This window comes from Carassius auratus, chromosome 50 (assembly GCF_003368295.1).
Source record: "Carassius auratus strain Wakin chromosome 50, ASM336829v1, whole genome shotgun sequence".
Taxonomy (NCBI): Eukaryota; Metazoa; Chordata; class Actinopteri; order Cypriniformes; family Cyprinidae; genus Carassius; species Carassius auratus.
The window spans coordinates 9,700,407-9,713,614 of record NC_039292.1 but is presented as its reverse complement, the minus strand read 5'-3'; the positions used below and the strand labels follow the sequence as shown (position 1 = coordinate 9,713,614).

Below are 13,208 nucleotides of genomic sequence, written 5' to 3'. Positions count from 1 at the left end.
GTTCTTTTATTTGTTTTATGGCTTGGTTTTGTTTTTTTGTTTTGCTTGACTTTTACTTTTTTGTTTTGCTTGGCTTTGTTTTGTTGCTTTATTTTTTGTTTGTGACAATCTTGAATTTATATCAAAGTCTGGTCCAGTTTTAGGTCTACAGATTCCTTTTAGAAGAATCCATAAAGTGGCTTACTAATAGATGTCTCGGCACATTTGATTTGGATAGGAATTACGAAACACTTTAAACACAGAAGCCAAAAACAGAGTCCTGTAATTCGTTCAGCTAGATCAGAAAGAACCTGATCCCAGTCAGCTTGTGAATGCCATCTAGTCATCTGCAGTAATTCAGTTACACTAAATGAATTTCTTTTTAACTGAAGACTATTTGTAGCTATTCATCAGTCACACTCATCAGCTATCAGTGTGGACTAGAACGCCATATCGATCGTGCGCACAGAGAGCAGTTGACCCTTTTCATGACATTTTTGTCACTCAAGATGTTTTAATGTGCAACTCACCAGCTCTTGTAGCTAATCGCTTGGATGAAAGCCAAATTACCGTTATTGATTTTGTTTCGGAGTTAAAAAAAATAACAGAAACACGGAACAGCAATGTTTGTTTTAGGTTTAAAAAGGCAAACAGATGAAAAACGAAGTAGGGGTCTCTGAGTGCATGGTGTTGTGTTGTTGATGCCATGTTTTGTGGAGGTGGTGGAGTAGTAGTTATGTAATCTTGGTGTGCATCATCTTGCAAGTGTTATCAAAATGAATGGACTGCTGGTGATTTCACTCGTGTGGGCAGCTTACTCTGAATACATTATGAAACCATAATGAAGCCCATGGCTTTATAAATGCTTCCAAAGCTTATAAATCCATCAAACCTCTTCTATGCAACCCTAAACTGAAAATTTTCCCAGAATGCACCTAGAAATGTCTGTTGTTTGTGAAGTATGGGACAGTTTTCCTGCAGAATGAAAGAGTCCAAGACCCTGAGGAAGACATCGGAGGCTTAAGTATGAAGAAGTCAGAATCATTGGCTTTCATCAGTGGCATAAATGAGGGAGGCAGAGAAATGCTTGTCATTAAGTGTGGTGGATCACAATAAGATCTATTACTGATTTGATGGTAACAAGAACAAATGTTACAAATGGGGATTAAGACACCGGATAACCAAGATTGTATTTAATAAAGATGCAGCCAGGTCATTCTTGTTATGCAGGACCTTTTGAACTGTTTAACTGAAAAATTAAATAAATGTAATTCTGTGGGTTTTTTATTACTTCGTAATTGCAACTTAAGCAGAAAATTACCAAGGTGGAAATAAAACAAATTTAGCTGTTGTTTAGAGGGACTGACTGTGTCAAGTTATAGTTAAACCTCTTGTTGTTCCTGTATGATTCATGTGGCTCTAGAACATAAAAGAAGATATTTTGCAGAATGTTGGTAGCCGAATGGTTTCCCATTGACTTTCATAGTATGGACAAAAAATACTATGGAAATCAATTAGGACCCCAAAACGGTTTTATCAACACATATGGTTATTAGAATATCTTCTTTTGTGTTCCACAAAAAAAGAAAGAAGGTCATACAGGCTTGGAATGAGAAAATTATGAATGATTTTTTTTCATTTTGGGGTGAAGCATGTTTTAGATATTTTGAAAATATGATGGTGATTTCATAATAAAATGTTGGCTTATAAGTAGTGAAACTATATACATATATTTTGACTAAATTTGAAAGTGAAAGTGAAAGTGACGTGACATTCAGCCAAGTATGGTGACCCATACTCAGAATTTGTGCTCTGCATTTAACCCATCCGAAGTGCACACACACACTATGAACACACACCCGGAGCAGTGGGCAGCCATTTATGCTGCGGCGCCCGGGGAGCAGTTGGGGGTTCAATGCCTTGCTCATGGGCACCTAAGTCATGGTATTGAAGGTGAAGAGAGAACTGTACATGCACTACCCCCACCTACAATTCCTGCCGGCCCGGGACTCGAACTCACAACCTTTCGATTGGGAGTCCGACTCTCTAACCATTACTCTCTTACCATCTAACCACAACATTGTGACATTAGGCCACAAATTTTTTTAAGATGGTAAAATGATGGAACTTTTTTTTATTAATTTATTGTACAATATATTAAGAAGTTGTTTAATAAATTGTGAGACTGAATGACACGTATTCTTTTAAGATTATGTTCTGTTCCAGACGTGCTTTTACACACAGTAACAGGAAATCCAGCTGTCAGATGTTACCATTTGAAATGCATTTGTGTTTATTTTTAGGTCTTAATGTCTCTCTCCAACTCCTCCATGGGGATATGGAACAGATTCGCAAGGATTACATGCGTCTTTTCACCCGCAACGTCTCTATTACTAAGAGGCTGGGATTCTCCGATATCATCATTCCAGGTGGGATAATCGCATTTAGTTGTCATTATGCTGCATTTTTACACCACATTACCATTGAATTTATGTTTTGTTATGTAAATTAAAGCTCTAGCTTTACGAAATATGATAATGTGGCTGCTCAGTGTCATTTGTACTAATAGGCTAATCGTGTCATTATGTAGTTAATTAATCAATTATCAGTGTAAATACAGACTTTACAGGAGCAAAATACTGTTTTTATTGAGTTAGCGTGAACTTTGAGGTATCACATTGTCATTTATATCATAACATAAACACAGACACTTCTAATAAAGATACCGTAGTCAGTGTTGTGGAAATGTTAATGTTCATATATGTAAATGTATATAATCTTGTGCTGCTCACTGTCACATAATGTACATGCACGACAAAAGAACAACATCAGTGGGAGTTTTTCTTGTGTTCTTGGCCCTTGTTTGACCGTAATGATAAAATGGCTTGCATTCTGTCCTCTCATCACACACAATGCACTAGTGCACCCACATTTTATTTGATATTTGCTTTCACACCCTCAGTAGGCGACAAGGCACCTTTGAGCCACATGTGTTGACAGAGTAATTAGAAATGTTTTGTGGTGTTTCTAACATCTCTGAGTATCTTTTTTCGTAGTTTTGTTGTCCTACTCAGACTGTATGTATGTATAAAGGAATGAGCCTCACATTATAATAAATAAATATATACAACAATATTGTATTGAAGGACATTGTAAACAAAGTATTCATGGTCACTTATCAAAGTATCAGCACACAATTGAAAAATCGACTCCATTTTCAGCTACTTCTCCTGATAAGCTGATTTCAGCCAATGATAACCGACTGGAAGTGCTGTGTCGGTTGAACATGATTTCTGAGATACGGTTATCTTCCTCCTGCAGGAGAAATAAGAAATGACCTGTATGTGACCCTTGAGAGGGGTGAATTTGAGAAAGGTGGAAAAAGTGTGGCACGTAATGTGGAAGTCACCGTCTATCTGCTGGGAGGTGATGGGCAACTTCTGAAGGTGAGAAACGTTGATGGATGTCATGTTGTGTATAAAAGAAAAGATTTTTTTTTAATTATTATTATTTCTCAGTCTTTTCATGAGCATTTTTGGTTTTCAGGGTTTGTCTCAGCAGATCCAAAATTCACAAAACCATTAATCATTTATGGTTCATGGCTAATTCAAAATAACATGCACTGTTGAATGGTTCGCAGTAAGACTATCAATATTTAATACATTTGTAATTGAGCTCAATTTCATGTTCTCAATTTCTCTCTCAGGGTCTGGTTTGTTGTGGCTCCGGTGAACCAGGAGAGGATGAGCACCGCTCTTTTGTCCTGTATCACAGTAACAGCCCTCGCTGGGCTGAACAGATCAAACTGCCCATCCCTCTGGAGATGTTTCACGGCACACATTTACGCTTCGAGCTCAGGCACTGCTCCAGTAAGACTGTGCATCACTTGCACTTTTTTTCTTGAAAATGGATTATATTCTACTTGCCATTTTGCCTACTGAGATTTTAGACTTTCCCATTATTGACTCATTTCACACGGTTGTCTCTGTTCATACAGCAAAGGAAAAGGGTGAGAAGAAGCTTTTCGGCTTCTCTTTTGTTCCTCTGATGCAGGACGATGGGAGGCCGTTGCCTGATGGGACACATGAGCTCATTGTCCACAAGGTACTGTCTGTGTTTGTGTATCATTCTCTGTGTATCAATTATATGAATCTTCGTATTTTATATATATATATATATATATATATATATATATATATATATATATATATATATATATATATATATATATATATATTTTGTTATGGGGAAATATGTGGATCTGGCAACCCTGCATCACCCTGAACAACGTATGATTTATAGGGTCATATAAAACCTGTGTTAACTGCACATTAAAAATATATATACATTTGTACAATACATATGATTAATGGCATATTTCATACACATATTTTACGCCTGAAAGGGTAAGTTCACCCAAAAATGTAAATTATGTCATTAATGACTAACCCTCATGTCGTTCCAAAACCGTGAGACCTCCGTTTATCTTCAAAACACAGTTTAAGATATTTTAGATTTAGTCCGAGAGTCTGTTGTGGGTGCGTTCTTTTCCGCGAACCGGTGTTTTCGGACAGTTCGATTCAATAAACCGGTTGAAAAAAAAACGGTTCACCGTTTTTTTTGCGCTCTACGTAATGGCATCATTGGCGATGATTGCCCTTGATTCAAGCCTTCTGTTTACCCGCGCTCATAACATTAGCACAGAATCAGTTCAGAATCAATCACCAAAAGAACCAGTTCAGTTCAGATGCTCTGTGTGTCGGTCTGCTTCACGCTGAATCACACATGCGCAGTATCATCAGCTCCTTGGTTCACGAATCAGTCGCGTCCGACAGAAACGCTTCTCGGTTCAGTGTACTGGTGATCTGAAAACGGATGCAACCGGTTCTTGACTCGAGAATGAGGACCACTCCAGAATAATACTTTGAAGATGTTTTTCTTACCTTTCTGGACATGGACAGTATACCGTACACACGGTTTCAATGTAGGGACTGAGAGCTCTCAGACTAAATCTAAAATATCTTAAAACTGTGTTCTGAAGATGAATGGAGGTCTTACGGGTTTGGAACGACATGACGGTGAGTCATTAATGACATAATTATCATTTTTGGGTGAACTAACACTTGAAAGCAAGTATCACTGATACTAATGCTACTGATGGCTCTAGGAATTTGTTTTTTTTACCTGTAATATTGACTATCCAGTCAGCATTACAGAATAATAGAGAGCCATCAATTTGATCATTTATTAGACTTCATAACAACTTCTAATTTAAGTATACTTTAAAAAGATCGTCACACAAACCCATTACAATAAATTTCATATTTAGCTAGTTGTGCCCTTCAGAAAGTAAAAAATATGCAGAAATTGGATTAAGTTATAAAACACAAAATTCTTAAAGCTGCAAGAGTGATTTAGTTCCTCTTTTTTTCTTTTGTTCTTTGATTAACAGACATCACAGCAGTTGGTTATTAGGTTATTTTGGCTGCTATTACTTTAAGAGCTGCCGCTGCTGAACATGACGTGGATCTGACACGCATCATATTTTTTTTCACAACACCTAATCTTTTCTGATCCACTTTATGTCTTAAATTCTCTGCTAATAAGCTGACGAGTTGAATCGGGTGTGTTAGATGAGAGAGACAGTGCTGGGCTGCTCCAGGACAGTTTTGAAAAAAAAAAACGTGTTCTTAAATCTGACTCATATAGAACCTACGCACATGCACAGTTTTAAGGCAGCTTTAATCACTGCACTGCGCAAGGTTGGGGGTTCGATTCCCCGGGAACCCATGATATGGAAAAATTGATAGCCTGAATTCACTGTAAGTCGCTTTGGATAAAAGCGTCTGCTAAAAATGCATAAATTTTAATTTAATTTACATTTAAATGTAAAAATGAATTGCATGTGTTAACATGCTAATTTAACAGCACTAAAGTAAATAGTCAAATAGAAACTTTGAGCATAAATATTAGTAATATTAATGATTGATTCATGTAATAATCCCAGGCAACTAACCATAAAAACAATTGTCCTTGCACCATTGTCCTTTTTTTTAGTACAAAGTGATATCCATGGTTTCTTTTTGAGTATCTGTTGTGTGCTAGTGACATTATTATTTTTTTGTCTTTTGAACTTCATTGTCTCCCTCACAATAGTGTGAAGAGACAGCTGATCTTCAGGATCCCACTCGGTACCTCAAACTGCCATTTTCCAAAGCCAGCCTCCAGCCGGGCAACAACCAGACAGTAAAGAACAGCAAAGAGTCTTTCTGGATCCAGTCGTCTCTCTGCTCCACTAAACTCACTCAGAATGGTGAGACAATGTTCCTCCTTACAGTATGCCATAAAACGTAATTAGGTTATTTGGATTTATGATTAAGTCTGATCTTGCATAAACACATCAAGAAGAAACACAAAACACAAAAAATATAAATTTCCAGCAAGTGAATCTGTAATGGAAATGAATGTCTCAGTCAAGATCTCAGATTTATCTCATCCGGTCTGATGTCTGTTAGAGAGCGGTGATTTCTCAAATACCTTGTCTCCGTGCCATGTGGCCCTGTCTGCATCATGACCTTGATATTGTTATATATTGATCTGAGCCCTTCAGCAGGTGAATGTCATTATAACAGTGGCAGAAAACAAAGAGGTCTGCATTTGGACCAGAGATCACAGCGGGCTGATCCCACACCTGCCTGTGTTGACCTTGGAGCTTCGCCCAGTCTCTCTGCGGCTCTGTTTCGCCTTCACCCAAATGCACAGATATCAACAGCCATCTGGCTGTTATTTAACCAAAGCCACTGAACCCAAGTTAGATTCAGATTATATTGCATCTATTCTCAGTCTCAAGCTCCAGGCTTTCGAAAGTTTATCTGTTTATTTTGAGCTTGCTCTTTAAAGTATATAGGTCAGATTGTAAATTATAGATGAAATCACTTTTGTCTTTAATTTTTTTTATCATTCACACATTATCCCATTACATGTAGCTATCCTACATATTCCATGTAAATATTTGGAAGACCTCTTAGGGGCTGTTCAGTTCTCATCTTTTGATCGCTCAAGTTGTTTATTTCAAATGTAGATGTGCGGAAAGTGCGGTCATGATAGAAGCGACACAGTCGCGACACTCATGCGCTGTGATACGCTGTGATTTTTCAGAGGCACTTCTACACCACGATGAGAACATGCAAGCACACCGCAGGTCAGGTGACAAGAACCAACCAATCAGCTTAACCCTTTCCACAACAACAGTAAAAGCTCAGCCAAGATGGAGGAACAGCTGATCGTAGCTGTACAGGGATAGTAGCAGAGATACTGCAAGCGATTTTTGTTACTGGAAATCCATTTAGTGCAAGACTTGGTTGCTTAGCAACAGCAAATGCCACAGGGGTGCAAGATGGGCAACTGGCAGCTGACAGTGGTTCACATACACTTGCTTTGCCAGTGGGTGATTTTATACTGGTCAATTCAACAGAAATTGATTTGTCAGCAGCTGACTCACTAGTGTCGACAGTTGATTCACTTACAGTAGTTGATTCACTGGTTGTTGATTCAGTACCAGTTGATTCATAAGTGATCGTCTGATGATGTTTGATTCACCTATATTTGATTCAACAGTGATTGATGTACTAACAATTGATTCACCTACAGTTGAATTGCAAATGGTTGATTTTGTACCAGCTGATTCATCAAAAGTTGATTTGCCAGTTGTTGATCCACTGATGATGATGATGATGATGATGATGATGATGATTATTTGATCTACAGTAGCTGATTAGCCAGTTGTTGATTCTGTACCAATTGACTTGCCAACAGGTGATTCACCAGTGATTATTGTTGATTCACCAACAGTTGATTCACCAGTGATGATTGTTGATTCACCAACAGTTGATTCACCAGTGATGATTGTTGATTCACCAACAGTTGATTCACCAGTGATGATTGTTGATTCACCAACAGTTGATTCACCAGTGATGATTGTTGATTCACCAACAGTTGATTCACCAGTGATTATTGTTGATTCACCAACAGTTGATTCACCAGTGATGATTGTTGATTCACCAACAGTTGATTCACCAGTGATGATTGTTGATTCACCAACAGTTGATTCACCAGTGATGATTGTTGATTCACCAACAGTTGATTCACCAGTGATGATTGTTGATTCACCAACAGGTGATTCACCAGTGATTATTGTTGATTCACCAACAGTTGATTCACCAGTGATTATTGTTGATTCACCAACAGTTGATTCACCAGTGATGATTGTTGATTCACCAACAGTTGATTCACCAGTGATGATTGTTGATTCACCAACAGTTGATTCACCAGTGATGATTGTTGATTCACCAACAGGTGATTCACCAGTGATTATTGTTGATTCACCAACAGTTGATTCACCAGTGATTATTGTTGATTCACCAACAGTTGATTCACCAGTGATTATTGTTGATTCAGCAACAGTTGATTCACCAGTGATGATTGTTGATTCACCTACAGTTGATTCACCAGTGACGATTGTTGATTCACCTACAGTTCGCCAAGCGTTGATTTGTTACCGATGGATAAGCCCAACAGTTGATTCATCAGTAATGATGATTGATTTACCTAGTTGATTCGCCAGTGATTTGATTCAGCAACATTTGATTTGATTCACCAGCAGCTGAATTGCCAGTGTTGGATTAATCAACAATTGATTTGTCAACAAAGAATTAATTAACAGTTTATTTGCAGACAGTTGATTTGGAAGAATAATTAACGTTTAATTTTTAACAGATCTGCCAAAAGAATTATTCAGACACTTTATCAATAACACAGTTTAAATAGTTTCTATTCCAAAGTGCATATTTCTTATATTGTTTTCAGGGGACATGTTGGACCTGCTGAAATGGAGAGTCCATTCAGATAGAATCATTGATTGCCTGTCTAAACTGAAGGACATTGATGGCACTGAAATTGTTAAGGTATAAACCACATTCAGCAACTTGCTTTTACCACTGAAACTGTAGACATTGCATGGAATATTTTCTCTCTAACAATTGATTGTCTTTGTATAGTTTTTACAGGACACTCTGGACACCTTGTTTGGGATCTTAGACGAGAGTCCCCAGCGGTATGGGTTAAAAGTGTTTGACTGCCTGGTGAGTGATGCTCTGAATGTGAATATATGAAATGTAGACAATGCATTGCTCTCAAGTTTCTATTGTCCACAGATACTCTACATATTTTGACTGCGAACTCATACAAACTCATCCATCTCTTCCACAAGGAGAACGTTTCTTGCCTTTAATGAATACAAGATGCTTTCCTCATCTCTCCTCCTTTGTGTTGCCACAGTTACATGCCAAATATGGCAGCTCTTAAAATCCATTTAAAGGTGATGATACACAGTGCAACTTTTTGAGTAATGGTGCTGGGCAATGTTGCTGTCAATGGGGAACCAGGTGAGACACGGGGCCCACGACCGATCTAAAGCATCTAGATGGAAATGTGTTGCCCGTTCTCAATGGGAAAGTGCCCAAGCAACATTGATCAAAAAAGTTGCCCCGTTTATCAACGCCTTCAGACTTCTCTTGCTATAATCCATCTCCTGTCATCACATCCTCACATCCATACATACTTTTACATCAGAAAGCACATTCTTAAATAAATTCTGCATGATTCATTCTGTTATGCTTTTCATGGAAATGGTACCTTAAAAGGTTGATGGACCATTTGAACAGTTGATTCACCAGTGTTTGTTTCAATGGTTTCAATGGTTGATGTGATTAAAGTTGATCCACAGATAATTGATTTACTGCCTTCTGATTCACCAGAGGCAATTCCTGTTATCTCATCTTAGACCTTTTTTGCTATGTTTCAAATTGATTTTTGATTTCAAATTGACGATTTTCTTTTACTCCTCAGGTGCATGTTATAAATTTGCTGCAGGACAGCAAATTCCAGCTCTTCAAACCTGTAATGGACAACTACATCGAGAACCACTTCGCTGGTGCCCTTTCCTACAGGTAAACTCAATTATGTTACAAATCGCAAATTATAAACTTTTTACATGACTCTGTGCTTATTTTCCATGATTTTTCTATGTAAACGCACCTGATACACTTCTTTCACCATTTTGTCTCATATATGAGCACACATGGTTTGATTTTTAAAATAGGTTCTAGGTATTCATCTTGCAAAAAAACCCCAAAAAACATTAAAACTTTCGTACAACATGAACTTTATGTAAACACAGTCTTAGAGGATTGGAGACATAACATATAATATCAAAATAAAAGTCTTGCAGTCTAAATGCAGCCTAAAGAGACCTGCCTCTGTCAATGATGTCATTACAAATAATCAAACAGCAATTTTGTTGGTGAAAAAGCTCAATGCTCTTTTTTTATTTTATTTTTTAGAAAGCTTTAGAAGCTTAAGCCTTTTGACAATTTGGATTGTGTCATTTTTTTATTTGAATTTTTGAAGCTATTAGATTAGTTGTTAGTATTGTTTTATATATATTTTTTTGTTTGTTTGTTTTAAGCCATACTTTTATAATTACACTTAAAAAAAAATATTTGAAGTATTTAAACAAAAGTCAGCATCTTGGACATTGAGAGCCAAGATGCATAAAAGCTAAATGCATAAAAAAAAGAGAGAGAAAAAAAAAACGTATATACTGATACGTTTATATTCCAATGCATATCAAAATGCCAGATAACTATAATACACCATAACATAGTATTGGAGGAGCAATTCTGAGCCCTAGTAAACATGCTACAGATGTAAAAATTATGTATTTTACGAGTTTTGAAACACTCAAAAAAATCCTGGAGCTTCTGTGTCATTTATCTGAAATAGCATGCCATGCTTTTGGGAGAGATGCGTTTGGTAGCATAGAAAGATAAAAGGTGTTTTATTTTGAGCTCCAAGCCTTGTGTACTGTAACCCGTGGAGTTTCTCTCAGCGCAGACGGAGACGTATGTCAAGCCCAAAGCACTGCATAGTCTTGCTTTCATCTGTCATAACCTGTTTCATTTTACTGACAATGCAGTTTTTGCACTGTATGTGTGGTCAGTAAGGTAGTGTGTTTTGTTAAAGAGGTTCAGATCTCAAGTATAAATCAGTAGGTTGATGCCCCTCAAAAGTCCTCATTTGACTTTTTTCTTTTTTTTTTCTTTTTTTTCTCCTAATGTTGGTTTTAATATCTCCTCTCTTATTCTTCCCAAGCACTCACCTCCTGCTTTCTATCATGTTTGGTTGTGTTGTGTGTGTGGGCAGTGATGTGGTTTCTCTTCTGTAACGCGCTGAGGTGTGGAGCATCTTGTCAGAGTTGAGGTGGATGTGGGCGGCTTGCAAAATACTCACTCTCGCGCTGTTCCCGTCACCCAGTCCCTTAATGCTGTCCCGTGTTTGTCCCAGCGTGTCTTTCCCTGTCTTGGTCTCTATTCTATTGTGTTCCTGTAGCTCAAGTGGTAGAGCATTGCGTTAGCAAGCACAAGTTTGGTGGTTTGTATCCCAGGGAACACATGTTGGGAGAAAATTGTTAGCCTGAATGTAATGGAAGTCGCTTTGGATAAAAGCGTCTGCTAAATTCATAAATGTATTTTTATTTATTTCTATTTTTTCTCTCTATTTTTTCTTCTTTATTATTTTATTTTATTTTGCATTGTGAGCTTTAAGTGTTCTTACATTACTTATAATATTTTGCATTGTGCGTTTGCCTTTCTTCTACTGTTGTGATGCCTAAAATCACACTATTTTATGTATTTGTTTTTGTTTTATTCTTTTGCTTTTTTGTTTTGCAATGTCTATTAAGTGTATCTTTATATTTATCTATTGTTTATTATTTTATTTTTCATTGTGAGCTTTAAGTGTGTTTACATGTTTCGTTTTGCGTCCATTACGTGTATCTTTACATTTCTTATGTTGTGATGCCTAAATTCATTCAATTTTTTTACTTTTATTTTAATTATTTTGCATCGTGTGCATCAAGAGAATGTTTACATGTTATTTCAAACCATTGTGTTTCAAAAGAGCCAAGAAAATCCCACTTGATATGTTCCCTGTGGATTTCAGACAATGTTTTTTTTTTACAGCCTATTTTCAGTTTAATGTTATTTGCTTTGTAACCATTCACACACACATTTTCACACAGTGCTGTTTTCCCAGCATGCTCAAAGACACACTAAGGTTAGTCTGCAGTCAGGATGAATACTGTGGTGATGAGAGTTTGTTTTTTTCAGTGTAGTGAAAAAACAGAGCCGCTCGGTTCAATCTGTGTGTCAGTATTCCTCAAGTCTCTGAAGTAATGTAGCTGATGATATAGGCAGTTTATTTACTGCTCAAGGTCACATAATATTCACATGTGCAATACTATCCAAGTAGTGTGAAATAAGAGGTCTGTTGTGTTGTTTATGGCACAATCTAGGTGAAGAAATGTTTTCGTGATTTGAATTGGTTCTAACTGAACAGATTTTAATTAATGGAAGAATTGAACTGAACCAATTTGAAAAGAACTGAACTGAACTTAATCAAACAAATCTAAATTTGAATTGAGTTGAACTACTAAATTCAACTAACTAAAGTAAAGTACATTTAATTGAATCAAACAGAACAGAAAAAGAAAATACCCCTATTTGAATCACATTGATTTAAAGACAACAAATGGTCCTTTTTACAATATGTAATGTGTCCTCAGAATGTGTCTGTGAAGTTTCAGCTCTAAATACCCTACAGATCATTTATTATATCATTTTGAAAATAGCTATTTTGAGTGGCCATACAAATGAGCTTCTCCTTTTTTAAATGCACAGCCTTGTTCTGGAAAAGGGGGCAGGGAGCAGCAGCTCATTTGTTCTCTTTCATGTCTTGTTGCGCTTAAACAACCAAATTCACACAAATTTATTTTGGCTCATTCGGAGACACTGCTCATGATTTGTGGGGATTAAAAAAAGGAGCGGGTGGATTTTTATCATTATAGGGTAGTTGTGTACACACACTGCCAACAACTAATTATGTCCAAACACCTTGTAAAAGGGAATTTTGCATAATAGTTGCCCTTTAAACAGAACCGGACAAAACTGAATCAAATGTAACTGAACTGATAAATTTTTTTTTTATTGATAGTACAGAACAAACTTGATTCAAGCTGAATTAAATCAAATGAAACTAAATCAAATTCTGTGGATTCTAGTTGAACAAAGCTGAATTCAATTAAATTTGTTCGAAACAAACTGAACAGAAAA

At 36.8% G+C, this 13,208-nt stretch overlaps 1 protein-coding gene across 2 annotated transcripts in view; it reads left to right on the top strand.

Moving 5' to 3' along the window:
* The window catches only part of LOC113066926 (dedicator of cytokinesis protein 4-like), a 63,535-nt gene that overhangs the window by 27,406 nt on the left and 22,921 nt on the right, over positions 1-13,208 (top strand). For both annotated transcript variants that reach the window (XM_026239063.1, XM_026239064.1), the window contains 8 exons: positions 2,283-2,408; positions 3,301-3,425; positions 3,686-3,848; positions 3,977-4,083; positions 6,136-6,292; positions 8,845-8,942; positions 9,036-9,119; positions 9,886-9,986. In XM_026239063.1, the coding sequence (XP_026094848.1) occupies positions 2,283-2,408; positions 3,301-3,425; positions 3,686-3,848; positions 3,977-4,083; positions 6,136-6,292; positions 8,845-8,942; positions 9,036-9,119; positions 9,886-9,986 (961 nt within the window). The remainder of the gene's footprint in view (positions 1-2,282; positions 2,409-3,300; positions 3,426-3,685; positions 3,849-3,976; positions 4,084-6,135; positions 6,293-8,844; positions 8,943-9,035; positions 9,120-9,885; positions 9,987-13,208) is intronic.